The sequence below is a fragment of the Ascaphus truei genome, chromosome 6, assembly GCF_040206685.1.
Source record: "Ascaphus truei isolate aAscTru1 chromosome 6, aAscTru1.hap1, whole genome shotgun sequence".
In the NCBI taxonomy this organism is placed as follows: Eukaryota; Metazoa; Chordata; class Amphibia; order Anura; family Ascaphidae; genus Ascaphus; species Ascaphus truei.
The window spans coordinates 76,578,097-76,602,391 of record NC_134488.1 but is presented as its reverse complement, the minus strand read 5'-3'; the positions used below and the strand labels follow the sequence as shown (position 1 = coordinate 76,602,391).

At 37.9% G+C, this 24,295-nt stretch overlaps 2 protein-coding genes across 2 annotated transcripts in view; one reads left to right on the top strand and one right to left on the bottom strand.

The window, feature by feature from the left end:
• The window catches only part of PANK4 (pantothenate kinase 4 (inactive)), a 40,985-nt gene extending 20,982 nt beyond the window's left edge, over window positions 1-20,003 (top strand). The window contains exons 11-19 of the mRNA XM_075604877.1: window positions 2,320-2,432; window positions 3,767-3,854; window positions 8,799-8,950; window positions 10,437-10,492; window positions 11,088-11,137; window positions 12,071-12,175; window positions 16,140-16,240; window positions 18,634-18,702; window positions 19,600-20,003. Coding sequence (XP_075460992.1) covers window positions 2,320-2,432; window positions 3,767-3,854; window positions 8,799-8,950; window positions 10,437-10,492; window positions 11,088-11,137; window positions 12,071-12,175; window positions 16,140-16,240; window positions 18,634-18,702; window positions 19,600-19,813 — 948 coding nt within the window. The 3' untranslated portion in view covers window positions 19,814-20,003. The remainder of the gene's footprint in view (window positions 1-2,319; window positions 2,433-3,766; window positions 3,855-8,798; window positions 8,951-10,436; window positions 10,493-11,087; window positions 11,138-12,070; window positions 12,176-16,139; window positions 16,241-18,633; window positions 18,703-19,599) is intronic.
• A 1,040-nt stretch (window positions 20,004-21,043) lies between these two features.
• The window catches only part of LOC142497291 (glutamate receptor U1-like), a 67,111-nt gene continuing 63,859 nt past the window's right edge, over window positions 21,044-24,295 (bottom strand). The window contains exons 11-12 of the mRNA XM_075604878.1: window positions 24,031-24,278; window positions 21,044-23,281 (exon numbers count right to left, since the gene is read on the bottom strand). Coding sequence (XP_075460993.1) covers window positions 23,189-23,281; window positions 24,031-24,278 — 341 coding nt within the window. The 3' untranslated portion in view covers window positions 21,044-23,188. The remainder of the gene's footprint in view (window positions 23,282-24,030; window positions 24,279-24,295) is intronic.

The following is a 24,295-nucleotide window of genomic DNA, read 5'->3' as shown; positions in this document are numbered from 1 at the left end:
GTTGGAATAAGGTAGTTCTTTTTCTGTGACACAAGCAGGCGCTTATATTTTAACTTTTCTGTGGTTTGGTTCCACCAAGTGGCTATTTTGTTGAACAGAAAATATATTTTATTTTTAATGTCCTTTTTTCTGACGCGCCGTTCATTGTAGGTGTTCAAGAATATAACAAAATATATTGTAAGTGATGCAACATTGATACATTATGCTGATAGACTAGGAAAGGTTCTTGAAATGTATTCTTACAATTGTTAGACTTTTCTACTGGCCGCAAAATATGTGAAATGTTATGGAAATTTATTTAAAAAAAAAAAAATAATCGGTTCTGTAGTATAAAATCATACATACATACTGCATTTTAATTTTTTTTTTTTTTTCATTTTCTTCAACACTTTATGCCATTTTGAATGAGTTTTAAGGAGCAACCCAAACAATATTTTGTGTGTGTGTGTAAAAAATTGAGTCTGTAGTATTGGATAATACATACAGTACTACATTTTTTTTTTTTTTGTTTTAAAATTTTTTTTTATTCAACTCTTAATGCCATTTTTAATGAGTTTTAATATACTGAGCATCTTTTCATTTCTATAACTGGTTTTAGTGCACCTCCCAAGCAGCGCAAGATCTTTGCAACCCTTTCTTGTGTAAACTGTAATAGATAATGTTACCATAGTAATATTAGGATACATTGTAGCTGCTCAGTTACACTGACTGAAGCAGCCACAATGTTAATAACGCCCTACGGCAAAGTGAGGAGCGTGAGATTTTCGGGGGGGGGGGGGGGGCACAGCTGTTACAGAGGCCCCGCACTTCCCCGAAGGCATTTAAAAATAAATGCCGGGGATTTTGCGAGGCCTCTGTAACTTTACTTGCCTTGCAGCGATGCGTCTCCATGGCAACCCGGCCTCAAATGACGCCGGAGCCGTGCGCGGGAGGGGGGGAGGGCACTCGAGCCGGAGAGGAGATGTGAGATGTGAAGGAAACTTTGCGCACCCCTGCCCTGAGGATTTATAACAGGAGCACCAAATGATTGGCAGGTTAGGTAAGAATGGAGATTTATACATTTTCACATACTTCACATACACAAATATGTTAAAAAAAAAAAGAGATGGGGGGGAGGGAAATGCTGCTTTAACAAGGACCGTGTCCACTATTCAATACCTTTTTTTATGGACAGGCAATCATTACTACAGATAACAAACCCGATTATAATGCTACTTATTCACACTTCATGTATTAACCTAAATTGATATGATCTGCACATTCCTTTTCCTTGTTCAGACCTTGTTACTGATGCACTGATTTCTCTTTCTCTCTCTTCCTTCCCAACATCATGCTCCTGTAACTTTGTGTATAGGCAGTTCTATAATGAGTAGCCCACACTACCAATTTTTATGACTGAACCATTACAAAGTATTTCCCGGTCACATCCTGCTCCATTGCACCGTAGCTCCACCCTTGATCTTCGACACTGCTGATAGACTTTTTAACTCGTTAAAAACTGATTTGTACAGCAGTGCCAGTTGATGTGCAAACAATAAAAAATATAGCTCTCAAAAGGTATAAATATTAAATAAATATATTCAGTTGATCCAAATAAGGGAAAAACATACTTCTGAAGTATGAACTATTTCATATAGCGCTTTTCTCCCAATGGGACTTCACGATTCACAATTACAGTATAGTGCGTTGAACACAGGGATTTTTACAGTCACATACTCTGCCTAGGGGAGCTTACAATCTAGAATTTTGGTGTCTGAGGAACAAGGAGATAAAGTGATTTTACCCAAGGTCACAAGGAGCAGATGCTGGGAATTGAGGGTGCCTTGATTCAAACTCATTCATTGTTTACTGTTTCAGTGTCTTTACTCACTGAGCCGCTCCTTCTCCGTTACCTAATTTGGCAGTTTGGAAAATTGAGATTGAGTACAAATAGGTGTCCTACAATAATTATTTCCATTTGGACTGATGGTAAAGGTTCTTTCGTACAATGTTAAATATAAGGTGTGCTCAGACTTTAATAAAAAGCACTTATTTTGACCGAAATACATTGGGGCGAGCAGAATGGAGAGAACTTTCTGCATGTGAAGGAAGTGTGTTTAACCTGTACTGCCAGATATTGTTACTAAAATCCTTGGTGGGGAGGTGGGAGTTTATATTTTGAAGTCAGAAGCACTATAGGTTTAACATATAGTGCTAACACCTGTATGTAAAATAAAGAAAAAGGAGCCAGTCCTCTTGCCCACAATGCCCAGCACAAGAAACTCGTGAAGCTCAGATTGCAAAGTTGCTAAAATACCCCCTGTATTCTCTATTTCTAAGGTGGCCAAACGGGCTATTGCCAGTCAACCAGATGCAAAAGATGCAGCAGATCGGGCACAAAAGTTTCAGCAGAAGTATTGGAACAAGCTACAAACCCTGAGACACCAGCCCTTGTAAGTATGTTATCCTTGCTTGCCTGTGAAGAAGCAGACCGAGAATGTCAGAGACACTGGGCCTTGTTTACTTATTGATTCTATTCCATAAAACCCATTCTGGCCAATTCAAGAGAATGGACTACAAGGCACCTCCGGAATAGCATCACTTAGTAAATATGGACCACTGAGTCTTCATACAATGCACCACATGATGGTTACATTCTCCCAAACCTACCAATACCTTTTTAAGGAAAAAGAAACACCTTTAGTCAAAATTATCACTTGGAGCAGTGTTTCCCAATATTTTTTTTCACAGGGCCCCCCTCTTGAGATGATCCAATTGCTGGGGTACCCTGTCATTTTATCAATTGTCATTTTTTGTAAGTTCCAATAAAACTGAAAATACGTATCTAACGACAATATACTTTTACACTTCCAATTACAGTATTCTCATAATTACTGTGTGTAAATGTAATAGAACATTTTCCATCAGCAATAGATTTATAAAACATTGCAGCATTTGGGTTGATATACTGCACTAAAAGCACACACAATTTAGTGCTTTCCACAGGGCCCCCTTATGGTTAGTCTGGGGCACTCCTACAGTAGGTGACATTGCACCCTGGTTGAGAAACAATCAGTCCCTGCTTGCACCTGTGCTGACGAAGTTGGGTATCCTGAAAACCTTACCTGTTGGTGGAGGACTGAAGTTGAGCACCCTTGCCTTAGAGAATAGTGTATACATAATGAATAGTTATTACTGAAAGAGCTCATGGTTGGATTGAGGGCTGTCAACAGCAATAGAAAGTCTACTGTAAATACAAATCATTACTATTAACAAACACATGATGTAGCTTTTAATTTGATGTTTGGTGAGTTTGTATAAGCATTCCTAAAGGCTTCCTTTTATTTACTAGTGTGCTAGGGAATATGTAACGTACAACAAGCTTTAAGGATTTGCTTTTGAGGTTTATGTGACTTCCTGCCATTCTTTTTCTATATTCCGGCCTGCTATTCTAGACAGTAAATCTAACTTGAAGAAACTGTGCAACCGGTAGATAAAGGAATTTATTTACAGATTATTGCAAGGCCCTAGGGTGAAGCAGCTGTTATTTTGCAAAATGTGGACAACATATTTTAAATGGCTGATTTTACATTGTGTTGTAATCAAGTATTATTATTATTATTATTTTTTTAAGCCTAAAAGTATCCTCCATCAGAGATGCTTTAACTAAATAATACCATACCTTGCAACATCCACTTCTCAGATAAGCACTCTAATTCAATGAAAATAAACCTGTCATTCTCCAGTCTGACTCATGTTCACTGGGTTTTTCTCACTCCCTTTCCAGTGCTTATGGATCACTGACAGTCCGCAGTTTGTTAGATACACGAGAGCACTGCTTAAATGAATTTAATTTCCCAGATCCCTATTCAAAGGTGAGTAGATATATTAATGCGTTATAATTTCCTTGTTGCCGTTCTGGCGCCACTTTTCCAGCCATGTGAGAGTTCATGCCATGTCCTCAGGTACGTTGCTCTATATTGTGCCACAATGCAGATGAAAGATTAATTCTACTGGACACAATATAAGATCTAAATTCTCTGCCAAACACAGTTTCACAAATAATACAGGTCATTCTATGAGTGTTGACTTGGCAGAGATATATTTCTGACTATATGCTACAATTGCTCAAATAATGGCCTTGAGGTGATAGCTCTACTACACTTTTGTTGCTTAATTTAAGTATAATATGATTGACGTTTGCAAATTTATTAGCAACAGAAGTTAGATTGTATTGACTAAAGTTTTGACTTCGTATAAAAATTAGGTACTTTGTACTTACAATTTTATATCGAAAATATTAAAAGTATTCTAAATATATTTGTATTAAATGCAAATAATATGTTATTTAATACAATCTCTCATCTTGTTGTTCTCATAAACGGTGAGTTTAAATTGAGTATTAAAATCAGTATTTTAAGAGACAGGGAAGGTATATGTATGTACAGTATTGGCCACCAGGAATCCTTGGAAACTTCTGTCCTGTCTCAACACATTGTGGGCACATCATAGAGACCTTGTACCCAAACTCTTTCCCTCATACTTCTGTATCTCCCCATCTTCAGACACTTCATCCATCTCGAAAGAGGTTTCATCACTGACTGATGCAATTGTGCTGGTTTAAAAAAAAAAAAACCCCCGTCTTTTCCGCCTTTAAAATACCATCCAAGTAAAAAAATAAATAAAATAAGTGTGAACATTGAAGCAGTCCAGTTTCCAGCTATCACTGCTTTCTTGCTAACATAAGTAAAGTATGGAAAAATATAAAATGAGCAAAGAAGACATCCCTACTTTTGATCAAGGTTGCAATGAAGGTGAAGGAACTGTATCTACCTCTGGAACACATTCCAAATAAAGGAGACGGCAGTGTCAGTACAATTCCGAGTGGGAACACCAATTTGCTTGGGTTGTCAAATGTTACAATGACGAAACTAAGGCCAGATGTAAATTGTGCATTGTATCCTTTACCGTAGCATATGATGGTGTTAAGGCATTAACACAACATGCTGCCTCTCCGAAACATCTAAAAAAAATGTTCAAGCAGCTGCTGCTTCCCAGAGAATGAGTTCTTTCTTGGTCACAAAAGACTGTTCCCAGAGTGAAAAAGTAACTGTTGCTGAGATGACCCACATTTATCATGGAGTGAAGCATCGCTTTTCTTTTCTTGCCCAAGACTGCACAATTAAGGTTATGAAGCAAGTATTTCAGGACTCTGAAATTGTTCAAGAAAATGACTGCTGGGTGCACAAAATCTTTCACTGTTGTTAACATGGTTCTCTATCCGTTCTCAATGAAGCTTGTATTGAATGATTTGAATCATGGTACGCCATTTTCGGTTGCTACAGATGCATCTAACAAAGAAACCTGCAAAGTTTGTCCTGTGGCTGTACAGTATTTCACCCCACAAGAAGGTATGTGCTGTAAAATCTTAGATTTTTATGAAGATGCATTTGAAGACTTGCAGTCCATTAAAGATCAGCTGTTTTGTGTCCTTAAGGAGAAAGGATTGTCACGGGCAAATGTTTCTGCATCTGGTGCAGACAATGCTTCAGAAAACATCAGCAATTCAGTTTTCCAGAAATTGTCAAGAAAATAAAGATATGATTGCAACTCACTGCAACAACCATATTTTACACCAGGGGAGCGCACACTATTTTTCCTGCGCCACCCCTGCCGGCAGTTCCTCTCTTCCCCTCCCCCTTTTCCTCGGCTCCGACGTCGGCCATGGCAACGTGACTTCAAATGACCTAAATGACGCTGCGTTGCCATGGCGACACGTCTAAGAAGCCGCTGGAGCCCAGGTAAGTGCAGTTTAAAGGCCTTTGTTGCTTCCCCGGCACGTAATTTAATTGCCTTCGGGAAGCGCGCTGGACCTCTATAAACCCTGCGCCCCCCGCAGACAATCTTGCGTGCCCCCCAGTTTGCGCACCGCTGTTTTACACAACTGTGCCAAAAATGCTTTGAAAATCATGTCCTTTGATATTGAAAACCTGGTCCTGAGTTTTTGCAGAGTTTTCCAACTCGGCCAATAAACGAGAAGAGTTCAAAGAATGTTTTGAATTTTGTGAGGTCGGGTTCCACGAGGTCATCAGGCATGTTCCAACCCGGTGCTTAGTTTGTTCAAGGCAGCTGAGCGCTTGCTGCTAAGCTGAGGCCACTTTAAAGTGTATTTCCTTGAACTAGGCTGATGATTGCCCTGCATCAGTATGGAACATTCTTTATGATCAGGAAGATGAGGAGCCCACATTTTCTGAGTTGTATCTTTATTTTACTCACTTTTTCATATCATCTTTTCAAGAAACATTGCTCAAGCTGGAGAACCGATCAACAGTTTCTTGTGACCTTTACTTGATCATGAAAAAGTTCAGAAATTTCCTTGAGAACACAAATCGATGAAAAGTTTTTTGGCATGAAAGTCAAATTTGCATAGTGCAAAGACTATTTGCCTGGCCATTTGGTCAAGAAATTCACTACAGAAGCACTACAAGTTTACACAAGAGCCCTCAATTACCTGGAGACGTGGTTCGCTTTCAGCAATTCATCATACCGTTCTTTCGGGGCTTTCCGCCTTGCTAATGTAAAGAAATCACCATCTCTTGATGAAGTGATTTGATAATTGGATGTTGTCACCCTGGAAACAAGAACTCCCTCCAGATGCCCTACATGCCGAACTCTGTGCCTTGGATACGGTGTTCGCTTGACTTCAGGGAACAACATTTCTTGAGAAATGGTGTTCGTTCTTCAGCAAGGAATCTGCTCCAAATCTTTTGAAAGTTGTACAATGTTTTGTCGATTACAGTGTCAAACGCATGTGTGGAGAGAATTTTCAGTGTCAAGGGGAATGTGTGGACTGATGAACGGAACTGGATGTGTGTTGAATCAGTAAGAAGTACTTTATGTATTTTTTAACATACCTTTCACTTGTACAGAATTCAAAGATGTGGTTTCAAAAAACAAAACATTATTAAAAGCAACAGAGTCCAATGTTAAATTCAAAGTTCAGTGAGATGTAGCCTGCAATTGGCGTTGTAGTAATCAGTTGCTGCTACTGTTAGTGTAAAGTTTTCATTAATAATAAAGTTAAAACATTAAAAATAACATTGGAAATAGTTTGTTCAATTTCATTTATAGTGCGTTTTTAGATCAGTATTTCTCTCCATCGGCCTGTATGACTGCAGGCATATTGTTTACATATTGTTTTTTTTTTTCCTTCTAAATTTCACTCCAAGTATGCACCAATTTGCACCATTTCAGATTCTATTTTGTTTGAAAACATTCTGGCTAGGGTGCACTCTCCACAGACCCCACCGACTTTTCTCGAGCGCTTCGTACCTTTGACTATTCTGTCCAGTGTTTTTGGATAAGACACCTCGGAACCCTACGCACTCTACTTCTACTGTGCAGGCGCGAGGATCGCATTGCGCATGCGCAAAGATCAAAATGGCGGCACCCTGCATGCCCGAGCCGCTGCGGACCTCCGCCGGTTTCCTAGCCCTGCAGTCTCCCTTCACACTGGTGGGAATAGTATATGAGGAATCACAGAAAATATTTTACAGTCAATCACAATTTGTTATGGTTAAGGAGCATGTACAAATACTGTATGTGAACTATCTCCAATGTGTTGTAATCAAAGTAAATTGAAAAAGTGAATACAATGTTTGAACACACACACAAAAAAAAGAAAGGTTAATGTTTACTTTAAGGATAATTTTCCTATAAAGCTTTGCGACTCGGAAATGCAGAGTAGTAAAGTCAGTGCCACTTAGTAGGCAGTTTAAGCTAATACTGCACAGTAACTGAGGTTGTATTTTTATTTTTTCTTCAGATAAGTGTCTGTAATCCTGTTTTTTTTGTGGTTTTGGTTGATGTTCTAAAACTGAAATAGCTCAATTACGGGAAAAGCTGATATTCCAGATTACTGGCATTGTGTCAGTTACGTCCCAATTATTCAAGAATGTCTTCACTATGTATGTCTTTATTTATATAGCGTCATTAATGTACATAGTGCTTCACAGCAGTATATACGGAACAATCATAAATAATATAAATAACATTGTTTGTAATTTGGGGTAGGTGTATTCGCAAAGCATTGGGTAAAATATGTAATTACACAATACATTCAAGTGGAGTCTATAATTATCTTGCGCCCACAATAATCTACTTCAATTGTATTCTGAGGTTATACATCAACATTGGTTACTGTTAGCTCTTCCTGGAAGCGGCAATCCCACCCAACTAATCTCCTTATTTCTATAGGATTGAATCTGGAGTCTCCTGAGTTGAACCGCACTATTTTCAACTTGTGTTTTTTTTAAGGGGCATTTAAATGGTCATCCAATAGGAAGCCGTAACCAATCATGTTGAGGCTTCCTACTGGCAGCCATTTTGTTTTCCCTGGAGGGAGATTTAAGCCCAGTAACGTCAGTGGTAAGTATTTTGTGAACTCTGGGTCCCTGGAATTGAAAATAGTGAGGTTAAACTCCAGGGACCCCCTAATGCGTGCCATCCTGTAAAAAAATAAATAAAATTAAAGTAGGGGGATTGCTGCTTTTTAAGGCATTCTTTTCAGTAACATTTTAATTGCACAGCGCCTCCAATGAATGTCTTTTTCTAGTATGTATGCATGCCATTTTACTCTACGTTTCTTAGCCTCCCAGTATAGCGCATGTGTTCATGATAAGCATGCCGATTAACAGTAACTTGTTGGTTCGATAGAGGCCATGAACCTAAGAGGAGAATGATCGGAAGGGGTCTTGGACCAAGGCTGGGAAAGAGCTTTTCCTTCTGTAAAATCCAGTCTCTCCTATTTTTCTTCACAGGTAAAGCAGAAAGAAAATGACATAGCGTTAAAATGTTTTCAGAGAGTTATCAAATCTTTGGATGCATTGGGCTGGGAGGAGAAACAATTTGCTCTGGTGACAGGACTGCTTGCAGGCAATGTCTTTGACTGGGGAGCAAAAGCAGTCTCAGAGTAGGTGTTCCATGTTTTTTAAAACCACCATTTTATATATACAGCTACTCTCCTTTGTATTAAAACATGCACAGAGTACAGTAGCATATCTTGTTAATATGCTTGAGTTGCTGTATTTATTTTCTTAGCTTTTCCTTTGGTCGATCACCTGTCTTAGCTATTGCATTTGCTTTGCACCCCGTTCCAGCACTGATGGAGGCAGTTGCTCTTCTATACGTTTAGACCAGCACTCCGTGCCGCTTCAGCTTTTTTTGTTGGTTTGTTCTTGGCCTTTTTGTTGTGCTCTTGGATGGTTTCATTGTTGACTAATCTCCATGCAAAAGTGTTAGTGTTTGTAGACTAAGTAGAATCTTGACTTCACAGCAGTAGAGCTCCATAAATCGGTCAAGCACTCAGTGAAATGTTTAACAAATTATAATTCGTTTTACACAACGATCAGGGCCATGACTTTTGCTGCCTTCAATCGCCCATATCACAAGATGATGATGATACAATATAAATTGTATCAGGACATGGAGTCACGTGTTGACAGAACTTAATTGTGTCGGGGATAGTTTTCCCCTTAATCATGTGCAATTAATAAAACACGTGCTGGCCAAGCTACATGTACAATTTCTGTGTTCTGGTATAGCCAAGGAAATATATGATGCACTATGGTGATCATACAATTAATTGCAGTAATAAAATACATTTAAAAAAAAAATGTATTAAGTAGGTGCATCCCCTTATATGGCTCAGATTGTTACTTATCGCAACAGGCAATATATAGGATACACACAAAATATTATAATTATCTATATCCTGTGTTTTTTTACCTGAAAGGGGAAAGCTACTCCCGAAACGCTTTGCTATTCTGTTCCTGTGTGTTGCTATTCTGTTTTCATATCTTGCTACTATATTCCTGTGTGAATGAAGATGAAGATTTTTTTTTTTTTTTTTAAATCAACAAGTGAGTGCTCGTCCTGGTTTAATTTATTTTGAGTTTTACAACAGTAGGTTACTACTTTGCTGGACTTTTAATTGAATCAATTAGCTCTGCTTGGTAAATATAGGCCTATATGTTATACGAATTTGGCAATGCCCGTCATCTCCATTGATTTCAAGTGAGAGACTTGTTAATGTAAAAATCCTGCCAGTTCTCCCCCCCACCTCATAACTAATAGGGTCCCACGGAACTGATCTGTGGTTCTGTCCTCTGTGGACACCACGGTTCCTGAGATAAAAATGGCTGCGGGGAGGCAGAACTGCTCCTTTTAAGCACTCTTGTATTAAAGTATTTGAGATTTGCCACATTTTGATAGATATCTCTATCTATTTCTATCATGGGCAATACTTAAGAGTGACCTACTGATGCTCTGCTCCAGGATGTGCTCTGTTTATCAGAGTCCCAGAAGTAGGTGATATTGTGTCAGCTGCAGTGCACCCTGCACACACTCAATTCTGCGAGCTTTAATGTGGTCCTGTTTGTCATGTTTGTTTGTTTCAGAGTCCTGGAATCTGATCCTGAGTTTGGCTTTGAGGAAGCAAAGAAGAAGTTGCAAGGTGAGGTTGAGTGACTACTGCTAAGCAGTCTGATTTAGATTGATTTAGTATTGGTTATTAATTTGCCACAAGAGACCCCCTTGAAGATGCAATATATTGTTGGCACAAAGGGAAATGATTGAATTCTACAACAGTTCTAATGGTTATTTTATTGTTTACTGTGCGTTGGTTCTAGTCACTTTGAATGGTTCCTCATTCCTCATCGGGAGGAGTGGCTCAGTGAGTAAAGACACTGATTGGCACTGAGTTTGAAGTAGGGGAATCTGGTTCAACTCCTTGTGACCTTGGGCAAGCCACTTTATCTCCCTGTGCCTCAGGCACCAAAAACATAGATTGTAAGTTCCACGGGGCAGGGACCTGTGCCTGCATAATGTCTGTAAAGTGCTATGTAAAACTAGCAGCGCTATATAAGAACATGCTATTATTATTCCATCTTTCTAGGCATTGTTAATCAATGCCAGTTTCACTTTAAGGATACACAATTTATGTATTGCATGTTTTACACCATTTGTGTAGGCAATGGTTGAGCACGGTGTTGTACACCTTTTTCAGGGGTTTGGTTGTGACTGGTGGTTTGTCTGATTTTGTTCTGCAGCACGACCATGGCTAGTTGACTCATATTGTAATTGGATAAAACGATTAAAGGTAGGCACACCATCACTGTCATCGTTTGTCCATTCTAAACTTGTACCAGTGACATTTAAATGTTTATGTACATTAAAAAATAACATTTATTTTTTTGGGGGGGGGAAGCGTTGTGCAGGAGAATTGGATTCTGAAACAAAATACATGATTTCTAGTGATCATAGTAAAGAAAATAAATGTAAAAAACACAAAGGGTGTTAAAGTAAAACTATTAATGCAAAAAAAAAATTCTCAACTTTTGGAGTTTCATTCTTTCTATTTACATACGCCTTGATCTAGCTCCTAACTAAAGCAGTGTGCCTTATACACAAACCTTATTTGTTATTGTTCTTTTTGCAGGTAGGGTCTTCAGCCTAAGTTTCAAAATTATTTACGAGATATTAAATAGAAAAAAAAACTATTAAGATAGTACTTTCGCGCTATTGTAACGTAATCATATTGCTAAGTTAATGATCCGTAATCTTTTGTATAGTATATGATCAGTGCTTCTTATTCATAAACATTGAGTGCTAATGACTTATTGTTGTGCACATTCAAAAAACCCTTCTGCACCTTTTAGTATTAGAATAAAGATTATTCTGTACATAAAAAGAAAAAAGTTATTCTGGGAATTGTAAATGGGTTTTTTGCATGCAGCTAACCGAAACCTGAACATCCCTCGGAGGTGAAATTCCCATAAGGCAATATTAGGTGTATGCAGAATAATGAGAATCAAACAGCAATTCCAATGTTTGTTTTTTTGTGGTTAGTTTATTTTGTTATTTACGACCACTAAAATTCTTCAATATTTTTGTGTTTTGAGAGAAAAATCAAGTATATTGTTTTGAAATCCAATTGTCCCCAATGCCTCCCCTGAATAAATGTTCTTATTTGATGTAGATAAAACAAACAAAAATCAGCCTGGATTGTAACATCTGTTCTATTGTTTTCCAGGGTGGTCCTCACAAATGTGCCTTAATATTTGTTGATAACAGTGGCATTGACATCATTTTGGGAGTGTTCCCCTTTGTCAGAGAACTACTCGCCAGAGGTACAGAGGTACTGTGCAGTTGTCTTGGTTCTCTAACCTCATTAGCATGTTGTCTTAGAAATGGTTGTACAACAAATGAAATCTAAAATGACCTCTAATCAGAATCCCCAAAAGAAAGGCATTTATTTACTGTAGAATAGACAAGCCTGTCATATTTTACTTTTCTGGCTTATTTTTCACAATTTCTGTGTAATCATCATCAAAATAGTGTGACAAATGTACAGAAAATGACCGCACAATTGTTTTACAGCGTGTTAGACCCAGAGGCACAAATGCATGAGTGGGCTGCTCAAACAGCCCATTGCACTCCATTCTTGTTTTTTTTCCTCCTAAGGTGAATAATTATAGTTACATAGTAGATGAGGTTGAAAAAATACATGCGTCCATCAAGTTCAACCTATAATAAATTTAGACAACAGGTGCTTTATCCGATATCTATACTTACTTATTGATCCAGAGGAAGGCAAACAAAAAAGCACAGAGTCATATCATCCAATGATATCTCATAAGGGGAAAAATAAATTCCTTCCTGACTCCAAGAATTGGCAATCGGATTACTCCCTGGATCAACATCCTTCCCATGTTTACTTATTTGGTATATCCCTGTATACCTTTCCTATCTAAAAAGATGTCCAACTTTTTTTTAACAAATCTATTGTATCTGCCATCACAGTCTCCATGGTTAATGAATTTCACAGTTTAACTGCTCTTACTGTAAAGAACCCTTTCCTTTGTTGTTGGCGATATCTCCTTTCCTCCAACCTTAAGGGTTGCCCCCGAGTCCTTTTGTACTGCCCTTGGGATGAATAGTTCTTTTGAAAGCTCCTTATACTGTCCCCAAATATATTTGTATATAGTTATCCTATCCCCTCTTAGACGCCTCTTTTCTAATGTAAATCTAATTTAGCTAGCCTCTCCTTATAAGTTAGATTGTCCAACCCCTTTATTAATTTGGTGGCTCTTCTCTGCACTCTCTCTGGTTCCATAATGTCTTTTCTAAGGAGTGGTGCCCACAATGGTACTACATATTCAAGGTGTGGTCTTACTAATGCTTTGTAACAGGGGCATCATTATGTTTACTTCCATTCATTGCCCGTTTAATGCAAGATAAGATCTTGTTTGCCTTTGCAGCTACTGCATGACTTTGGGCACTATTGCTAAGCCTGCTGTCTACAAGCACTCTTAAATCCTTCTCCATCAAGGATTCCCCAAATTTATCCCCATTTAATTTGTAAATCGCCTGTTTATTCTTGCTTCCCAAATGCATAACCTTAAATTTATCTGCCCAAGTTTCCTGTCTCTCCAAGTCCTTCTGGAGAGAAATTACATTCTGCTCTGATTCTAATACCTTTCACAATTTAGTATCATCAGCAAAGATGGAGACTTTGCTCTCTGTGCCAACCTCCAGGTCATTAATAAACATGTTAAAAAGCAGGGGTCCCAGTACCGATCCCTGAGGTACTCCACTCATGACCTTAGCTCAACCTGAAAAAGTTCCATTTATGACAACCCTTTATCCTTCAACCAGTTTTCAATCCAGGTGCATATATTTTTACGGAGTCCAATTTGCTTTATTTTGTACACCAACCTCTTGTGTGGAACCGTATCAAAAGCTTTTGCAAAATCTAAGTAGACCACATCAACTGCATTACCCTGGTCTATATTCCTACTTGCTCCTCAAAGAAACAAATAACGTTAGTTTGGCATGATCTATCCTTCAGAAATCCATGCTGACTATTACCAATAATTTTGTTTTCCGTTAGGTATTCCTGAATATTATCCCGTATTAAACCCGGAAGGAATGAATGGGTTAATGGATTAACCAAGATTCCTATGTGCACTCTCTATGACCAATTGAGGGCTGGGAAATATTCAATCCTAGGGTGACCCCTAAATAGCCTCTCACTAATGTGTATTCCATTAACCCCTTCATTCCTTCCACTATCTCCTTCCCGTATGCACCCAATTGACATATACAATCCATTCATATAGTAGGATAGAGGCAGAATCTCTAATTTCTACATTTCCCCGTATTAAACCTTCAAGTAACTTCCCCACTATTGAAGTCAGGCTTACAGGTCTGTAATTCCCCGGTTGTGATCTAGCTCCCTTTTTAAATATAGGCACCACATCTGCTTTACGCCAATCTTGTGAAAATGGAGTCCTTGAATATTAAATGTAGTGGTTTGGCTATTACTGAACTTAACTCCTTGAACTCTTGGATGTATACCATCGGGGCCAGGTGCCTTATTTACTTAAATTTTTTCAAGCCTCCTATGAACTTGTTCCTACGTTAACCAATTGTTCATTAATATGGAGGTTGCGACTTCCTTCTGTGGCACTACAATTGAAATCGAATCTTCCCTGGTAAACACAGCGGCAAAGAATTTATTTAATACCTATGATTTTTCCTTATCTCCAATAATCTGCCTGCCCTTCTCACACTGAAAGGGTCCTCCTATATGTTTCTTTTCTCATTTTTTTGTTATTAAGGTAATTAAAGAACTTTGTAGGGTTGATCTTACACTCTATGCAATCCTTTTTTCATTATCCATTTTTACAAATTTGATTTGCCATTTGCAAATTTTTGTTACATTCCTTATAATTTTGATACGGTGCCTCTGTCCCTTCTGACTTAAGAATCTAAAAGCCTGCCTCTTCTTTTTCATTTCCTCCCCTACCTGTTTATTTAGCCACATTGGTTTTGACTTATTTCTTTTATACTTATTACCCAAGGGTGATAAGTGTGCTTTTCTAACAATGTTTTAAAGACTGCCCATTTATCTTCTACATTTTTCCTGCAAAAACATCATCCCCATGTATTACTTGTAGATTAGACCTCAGTTTATTAAAATCTGCCTTTCTAAAGTTTAAGGTCTTTGTTGAACCCAAGTAATCTGTTTTTTGATCATTTATTTCAAATGAGACAATGTTGTGATCACTGTTACCCAAATGTTCCAGGACTTGAATATTTGCTATTTCTTCTACATTGTTTGATATTACCAAATCCAGCATTGCTCCTCTCCTGTTTGGTTCCTCAGTAATTTGGGTGATGTAATTGTTTTTAAGCACCCCCAGAAATCTGTTTCCTTTTGTTGTAATGCTAATCTCATTGCCCCAGTCTGTCTGGATAATTAAAGTCACCCATTATGCAAACATGACCCAGTTTTGATGCGTTCTCCATTTGAAAAAGTACTTTCGCTTCCTCAGTCTCACAGATATTTAGTGGTTTTATAGCATATCCCTACAAACATTTTCTTTATACTTTTACCTCCACTGCTAATTTCTATCCACAAAGTCTCTACATTCTCATAGTTCCCTTCATAAACATCTGCCCCTATAATAGGTTTTAGATCCGGTTTAACATAAACATACTCCACCTCCTCTTCTATCTGCTCGATCCTTCCGATAACGGGAATATCCCTCTAAATTAACTGCCCAGTCATGTGTTTCTCTAGTGCCTATGATATAATATACTGCTCCCATGCAGCTATTAATTCAAGCTCCCCCATTTTATCTGTCGGGCTTCTTGCATTAGCAAGCATGCTTTTAAGTTTTTTTTTCAGCCTGTACTATTATCTTATCTGCTCCTTCCTTTCTGCGCCAACTTGGTTTAGTCTTTAGAAGTTTTCTAGTATTATCTGTATTTACTACGGGTGTCTCGCTGCTTCTCAAACTCAAACTTGTCCCCATTCTACCTCCATAGCCCCTGTTTCCTCATCTATTCTATTTAGTTTATCTGTTTTATTCCCCTCCCTTTTTTCCTGGCATAAACATACTATCGCCTCAGTATTCACATGCTGAATAATTGAGTAACATGCTATTTTGTGTGGGCATTTTATTTATATTGATCTGCCCTGTTCCATACATATTGTTTGTCTGTAATGAACTTGCCTGTTTATAAAGGGACCATACTGTATGTGACCTCGTATGGATACAAAAAAGGTTCTAATGGATTGCTTCATATTGTAGGTTATATTGGCCTGCAATTCTTTACCTGCTCTTAATGACGTCACTTACAATGAATCACTGATTGTCACAGAATGTATTGCAGCGATGGATTCTGTCGTACAGTAGGTATCCCTTACATTTAGCTAGTATGCCTTTCCATTTGTAAGAGGAATACAAAATAAATGTGCTAATAATTACCTGTTTGAGCCGAAAAATGTGTGTATTCGAAGACGGGATTCTGAGCGAAGTCAGAACGATGTGTCTCTTAATAAAATACTTCCAAAACAAGGATACCATGTGGTAATACTCCCTCTAGTGTTGTATAGAGTGAAATAAAGCGGATATAATATTAACAACCCTAAGTATTTCCTTTTTCCAACAGCAATCTAGAAAAATATGCAATTCAAGATCTATATAAACCACACACACCATACCCATCAATAAAATGTATAAGCGCACTGCTCTACAACAGAGAATCAAGTGATTTTATATACACACACTTCATCACCAATAGTAAGTGCAAGCACAATAGAAGTAATCCCTATGATGGTGCATACCTCAGCAAATGATAAATAGAGAAATATAAAAAGTAACCTTTATTACGTTGTTTTAAAATAGAGACAGATCAGACGGATGAACCAACAAGTTATTACTAACTTAGTTATTATAACTAATAGGTAGAAAATGACCAGCAATTCGGTTACAATATTATATTACCCGACACCCAAGTGAACATAAAATAATGGTGACTGCTGCCATTAAAATGTTATTCAATCTTCTAGCTATTTGACACACCACCAAGTCCCTATTAAGGACTTTGGATGGAGTCTGGGACTAGAATAGCACTAGATCCTCCCCCCACCCCCCCAACTGGACCCCTTCTTAGTCTTTATAGCATAATTTAGTAGAGGCAAGTATGTGGATAAGGTGGGAGAGATAGGGATGACACCTATGTGCCTGTGCTTACTTTCTGTTTGTAATTTATCGTTTTAGCCAGAGGAGCATGCAGAGAATAAATAGCTGCGAGGACAAGAGATTAGACTCTCTATATGAGCCAGTCATCTCAAAGTTTTGCAGCGCAGTTTATTAGTATAGGAGGATCTTTCATATCGTGGTAATATTGAAGGTACCTGACGGCACTAGTATCGTAGTAAAATATATCATATAACCAATAGGACAGTTAAAATGTGGAATTCCTTACCCATAGCATTTTAATGGCAGCAGTCGTTTTTAGTTTATGTTCACAGATTTGCTGGTCATTTTCTACCTTTTGGATGACCCAATAAGAGATTAGCAAACGGTCTGATCTGTCTGCCGAGTTTTGCGCCATCATAAGGATTACTTCTTCTATTGTGCTTGCACTTACTATTGGTTATTCAATAAACTCATCCTAGGCAGCACCCTCCACACAACTTTACGAATTGGTTGAGCAAGGTTGCCCTCTACCACTAAACTTTGCTAGTGCATATTTCAATAAAAAAATTGTGTGCACACACACTGTGTAGAAAGTGCCAAAAGTAGAGGGACAAAATATTATTAAATCCTCATATGATGGGTGGGGAAAATAACACCTGTTTTGGCACAGAATACACTGTCCATCCACATTTTCTCAACTTTAATCTTCAAAAAATCACCGGTCTTCTCCCAATGCAACTCGTTCTGTTGAGCTGTTTCCTGGCTCGGCTTTGGAGCGAAATATCAAAGAAAAATAAGCAAAAGAGAGGCACCAATTGGATATTGTCTTTTAAAAAGACTTTTACAAACACACAATAGGTCTTGCACTCACATGGCGTCAAAATGAAAACAGGATATCAAATGGCAATGGGTTATCGCACGTGCCAAACTCTGGCTGGCAAAAGACCCTCGCACGCTATGATGGCGTTCTCTTGTGTCCGCACTATGGAAGCTGAGATGGGACACAAGCCATATAGCCCTATACGTTTTGTGTCAACCACTTCTTCAGGGTCAAGGGGAACTCTATCATAGCATTCGAGCCTGTTACTATTTGATATGCCGTTTTCATTTTTGCTCCATGTGAGTACCAGACCGATTTTGTGTTGTATGTGAACAATATTCCTTTAAAAGACCGTATTACACTTGGTGCCTCTCTTGCGCTTGTTTTTCTTCTGTACCTCTTTTTTAACCTGCTCGATCATTAGAGGTTAGGTTTTTCGAACAGTATGGGTAATTGTTTTCTGTTTTGAAATACATTTTGTACATTACCTTATATATGGTAATAAGACAAAGCCATTCACAACGGAAAATCATTTGGGTGGACTTCCAAGAATCAATGGATGTGTTTTACATTGACTCATTATCCGTTTTCTTTATTTTTAGCGCTGGAATGTTTAATAGGCAGGTGTAAATAGAAACACCAAAATGTACTTTTTTTTTTTTTTCTAATTTATTTAAAACAAGTAATTTACTAAAGCAGCAGATTATGTCTAGATATTTGTACATAACTAAACTTCTGGGATGCCTAGTATACTTGCATTAACCCTTTTTGTCTTTCAAGGTCTGCATTACAGGAAGAGAGGTTAATATTAGTACAAACTGGCTCAAGTTCTCCTTGCTTAGATCTCAGGTGAGGACACAAATGTGTGCTTGTCTGTTCTATTGTGTTGGATGCGTCCTTTACCTGCTGTTTGTAACAATGTCCTGGAGAATGTGTTACTAATGACTGTGAACATTGACTGCAATCTGCTATGACGGGTGGCCAACGGGTCAGGTTTTCATGATATCCCTGCTTCAGCACAGGTGGTGCAGTCTTCAACTGCACCACCTGTGCTGAAGCAGGGATATCCTGAAAACCTGACCTGTTGGTGGCCCTTGAGGACTGGAGTTGGCCACCCCGGTTCTATGACATACTGAGCAAGTCCAACTTGGCTTTGACCTTGTTTTATGTTTTGAAAGGTCATACACTTGAAGTTGTGTTTGGCTTCAATATTTTAAATAAGTATAAAAAAAAGTGTGTTATCCCTATTCCTACAAATTTAAACTGCTTTGTCATTCATGTGCATAACTACAGTAAATGCCTTATTGTGATAGAGATTTACTTTATTGGTGAAAAGTATTCTAGCCATTAAGATGGTTCCAAATTGAAAGCTAAAGGGTGTACACACAATGTAGCATCAACATTTTGCTGTTGGAGTGGTCTGAACATAAAGCAAAAATCTTAATAAATTTACTATATCTAAGATATCACAACTGATGTCAAAGATTCAATTAACTGTACTTTGTCTAGTTTGTAATATTCAACAAAATAACTTATTTGTGGAGAATTTCGAACAAGGATACAGTAAGTTATAATAGGATTCAAAGGATGAACTAAAATTATGAATAAATGCGAGATCTTGAAAGTTCCTTCTGTATGAAGTTTTGTGCTGATGCCATGAGGCACATTATTCTTGAACCTAATTTTTGGGTTTCGTATTAATTATTTTTTTTATGCTGAGCTGGTATATTTTCTTCTCCTCTACAGTCGCCTAGACAAAAGCCTTAGCCTGCTGGTCAGGGAACGAAATACTGACCTGGTCATCATTGAAGGCATGGGTCGAGCCATTCATACAAACTATAATGCCATCCTTCAGTGTGAAAGCCTGAAACTGGCTGTGATCAAGAACTCTTGGCTGGCAGAAAGACTGGGTGGCAAAATCTTCAGTGTGGTTTTCAAGTACGAGACCCCACCCAAGTGAAGTCATTACCAATCTATAAAATCCCATTCCTCGGCACTAGTTTTATTCATCAATTGTAAAGAATGTATTTTTATTACAGAGGGTGGGGGAGTTTAAAAAATGCTGTATTTATATTGTGCTTTTGTGTGGAGAAAAAAGGGCAATATGGGTAAATATAAATATATAAATAAATTTAAATTATATAAACATACTTTTTTTTTGTATCTACTTTTTGTATATGATTACTCTTTCTTTGGGGTAAGTGTTTAATACTATTCTAGAATGTTTTTATTCCAGAAGCATGATAAATCATGCCCCATTACTAGGAACAAATCGCGTGATCAAGAGATCCTGAACAGCCAATACCTAACAAGGCTGCCACCTCTGACATTGGCAGTTATGCCAATTTAAAAAAAAAATGTATCTGCTACTGTATAATGCAGTAATTATATTCCTGAAACAGTTCAAAACAGGGCAGTCTAACTCCTCAGAGGCTTCAAAGTGGACTGTGTTTTTGCATATAGTAACAATCCACAATATATTAAATTGTGATCATGTTTAAGGCATTTCTTACTTGTGCAAGTTTTGCTAATCAGGCATCGTAACAATATTTGACAAATGTTGTGGCTGAGATTGTTGGCCACCGACCCTTTTTTTTTTTCTTGTATGTTAAGAAAAATGTTCAATTATTTAGTAAACCGAATACAGCTTGTAAGGGTCTGGTATCTTATCTAATTTATGTTAACATTTTCTACTATGGTATATTCATGTTCTACAGTACAGTACATGGACATTTTTATATTACGTCTTAATGCATCCTTACCACCCCTCAGAAGCCCAACGGCTTCATTCATATAATGGGTTTTTTTTTTTTTTTTTACAAAAAACTGAGACTGCAGCTTTAAATGCAATACACATATAAACCGAATCCCTTGCCATTCACTTTTTCTTTTCTGAAACCTTATCAGATTGTGTATTCGCAACTATTGTTACAAACCATGTCTTGGGATATATCAGATGCTAAGTGACCAACAATTAGTATTTGTGGATAAGCTTCTGCATTTTGCCCTAGCCGCTCTCTTGTGTGATTGTTGCATGCTAAGCAATTTAATGTAAAATACCAAAATTCATGGTTGTAAGCTTCCAAGCAAGTTTTCCAGTGCATATCATTCATGGAAAAGAAATAACTTATCAAAAGATGCAATGCTCAGTCACCAGAAACAAACCAAACAAAAAAAGATAGATCCAGACTGCTATTACCAACGTTTATTTAGTAGTATTTTGTTACATTTGTAAATACATAATGTTAGATTATTTTTAGTGTTAGTTTTCTGCCATTAAAGATAATTCCTTTTCTATGTTTGACAGTGAATATTAGAGCTTTTGGTACGTTTGGGGATTCTGTGTAGCTTATACTGGTATCATCATCACAAGAGAACAAAAGCACTCTGAAAACCAAACCAAAGTACAATTTAACTGTTTTGTTATGAAATGTTGCGTGATCATTTCCCTACTAGCTTTGATGCTTTTTACATTTAAGTAGCTGCCTCAAATTGTGGAAAAGCCCCCAAAAAAAATTGTAAAAAGAAAAATGATGATCGCCCTTTTAGCATTCGGCTCTTAAAATATGCGACTGTGATTTTCTCTCCTTTTAAATAAATATTTAGGCTTTGATGGATCTGTTTTCCATTGACTTGAATGAGAGCTAACACTGGATCGGGTGTGCTAACGCTTTATTGGCGCTTGATGAGTCTGTCCCTATGTCTTTAGTGCCTGAAGAGCTGCTTTAAATCGTGCTGCACGTTAAACTGGAATGTTTAATAGAAGCGCTTTAACAGAATCAAAGCACATTTTTACCACCTCCTGGGTCTACAATAAGCCCCTGATTTCACGTTTGGCAGTATCTCACTTTGCAGATATCTATCCTATACATGTAATAGGGACTATATATAGATGGTCTATTTTGGCACTACATTAATTGTCAATTTGACCTCTCCCTATTAATTTACAAATTTTGTATCAACAGGATTATATGGAACAAAAGGACTAAATAGGGGACCTATCTGTGTTAGTTGTAGCATGAATTAATTTCCCTTCACTTTATATGATTCATCTGGCATTAATGTAGTCTGGCTAATCCTACGTATGAGACTTAAAGTAAGTTTTAATAACGTGTGCTAATGCACATATAATAATAAGTTGGTTTTACTGAGAAGGAAACTTTGGGTGAAATTAAATAAAATGCTGATGCGGAGTACCACATCCTAATCTGGTGTTAAATGCCATTCCAGCCAGTAGCAGACTTGATAGTGTGACGCACTGAACTGGTACTTGTGGAATCCTGCAATTTGATATCTATGTACTGTATCACCCACAATACTACCGCTTACCAATAATAACAAAATACAGATGCAGCCAGGTTCATTTAGCAGTTTGCCTCGAGGAAACTGCAGCTGAAATGCAGCCTGACCATGGCAGTACCTCAGCTGCTCCATGCTCCAAAAACTCATTAGACTAATGGCCCATAAGGATTAACACGGCAGGGGGTCCCATTCAGAAGTAGGGACCCCTGGTGTGTTAATCCTGATTGGGTATAACCCCCTGCTCTGCATTTGCTTGGCTGTGATCAGCCCTCACTTAGGCCACAGTTCACCCGCAGCATGTGAAGCACAGGGTGGAGATTAATCTGGCTGCATCTGTGTATATACTGTACTCCCAAAAACTAGAGACAAAAATGAGAGTATAGTTCTAGATAAAAATGTTATTTTATGGGGATCTGGAAACGAACACTTTCACGCTATTATCACAATGATACCGATACCTTCAGTAAATCGTGAAGAATCAGAGTTGCAAGGTTCCAGAGTGTAGCACTGCAGAATAGCAATACCCATGTGTCAGGATTTAATATGCTTGTTGGTCTCTATCTTTCCAGACACAATGGAGTATCTGGGGATTACAAAACTACAGAACATGATGTACATTTGTGAGTGAGGTTGCTTGGTGTTAACTATTTAAGTCATCCATGGATATCCTGACCTGACCCCAGTGTGCCTCAAATCCCTTACTTTACAGCAGGAAGCATAGTTTGTGTGAAAGAGCTCTTTCTCCATGGCAGCTTCTCTCCTAAACATTATTGGTATCTTTAAACCATATCTGCATAGAATTTAAAGATGTTAGACATTACATAAAACCCTCAAGATAAAAACATAGCATGCAAAAAGCGACTCCTAGCATAAGCATACTCTTCTGTAAAACAAAAAGCACCACAATGCTTACTAAACAATTCACAAGTACAGAAAATCTATTATAAGGAAAATTGCAGCTGGATTACAGGTGGTAACTGCAATTTTATAAATGTGAAAAAAAGGAAACGCTGTTTTTCTTCCAGAAAGCGGTTTATGGTTTAACCTTCTCCGGGTTATCCTGGTTTGCCATTCTTGTTCTGAACCGCTGGCCCAGTTCCTCTGAGAAGGCGGAGCAGCAGGATTTCTAAAAGACATGGGTATGGAACAAGACTTTAAAAACAATTAAAGCTATTAGAAACAGTCATAATTATACAAAAAATATATATAATACAATATATAGCAGTAATTGCCTTGGATACATTGTGTCTGGATTCAAGATGTATGTGACATGGCAACAGTACAATAGCTCTTGAAACTATGGTTGTGTCTTTTCGTTTTTTTTGGGTCAATCTTATGATAAATTGGCAATTTTCTTCCGGCTTCAAAACGCAGAGAGTTAAAGATGAGTATTTCCAAAGGACAAACGCTGTATAAGGCATATATTTAATAAGGTAAATAATAAGTGACAAACGTTGCCAATTTTCATACCCACTTGTGACTGGCAAGTGCACTTTAAACACTATATGATAAAGAGGTAGCAGATTCATGCAAGGATTCGATATCCAGATGGTTAAGATCAGCGGTTGTTGTTCCCTGTTATAGGAGCTCCGGATCATATGTATATGACTTTAATGGAATACACACACTACACAACGTTGGGCTAGTAGACGCACACCTACACAAGGAGATTGGGTGTCAAGTTTGTTCCCATACCCCTATATAGGGGATTCATTTGCATATATCTTTATACTACCACAGCCATACTGTCAGGTAGTAGAGGATTCATTTCCCTTGCCTATCTGTTGCATATCGCATGGATGCTCTCCTGTGTTGTTTGTCTTTAATGCAAGCATGATAGGATATACTGTAGAAAAAAAAATATGCACATAATACCTTCTCCTGGTCTGCAGTACACTTTGCTTTAAGCACCAGCTCAATCAAAGATACTATCACTCCTAATGCCAGGCCGATGCCAAGTATCAGAAAGATGCCACCCAGGGTTTGAGGTGGCACAGGTGTCCAACCAGCACTGCCTTTCATAGAACAAGTGTTTTCTCGCCACTTTTTAAGCAGATAGTCTAGGTTCCCAGATTCAATTTGTTCCAATATAGCAACAGACAGAGATTTGATGAATGGTGAATCTACAGAACAAGAAACA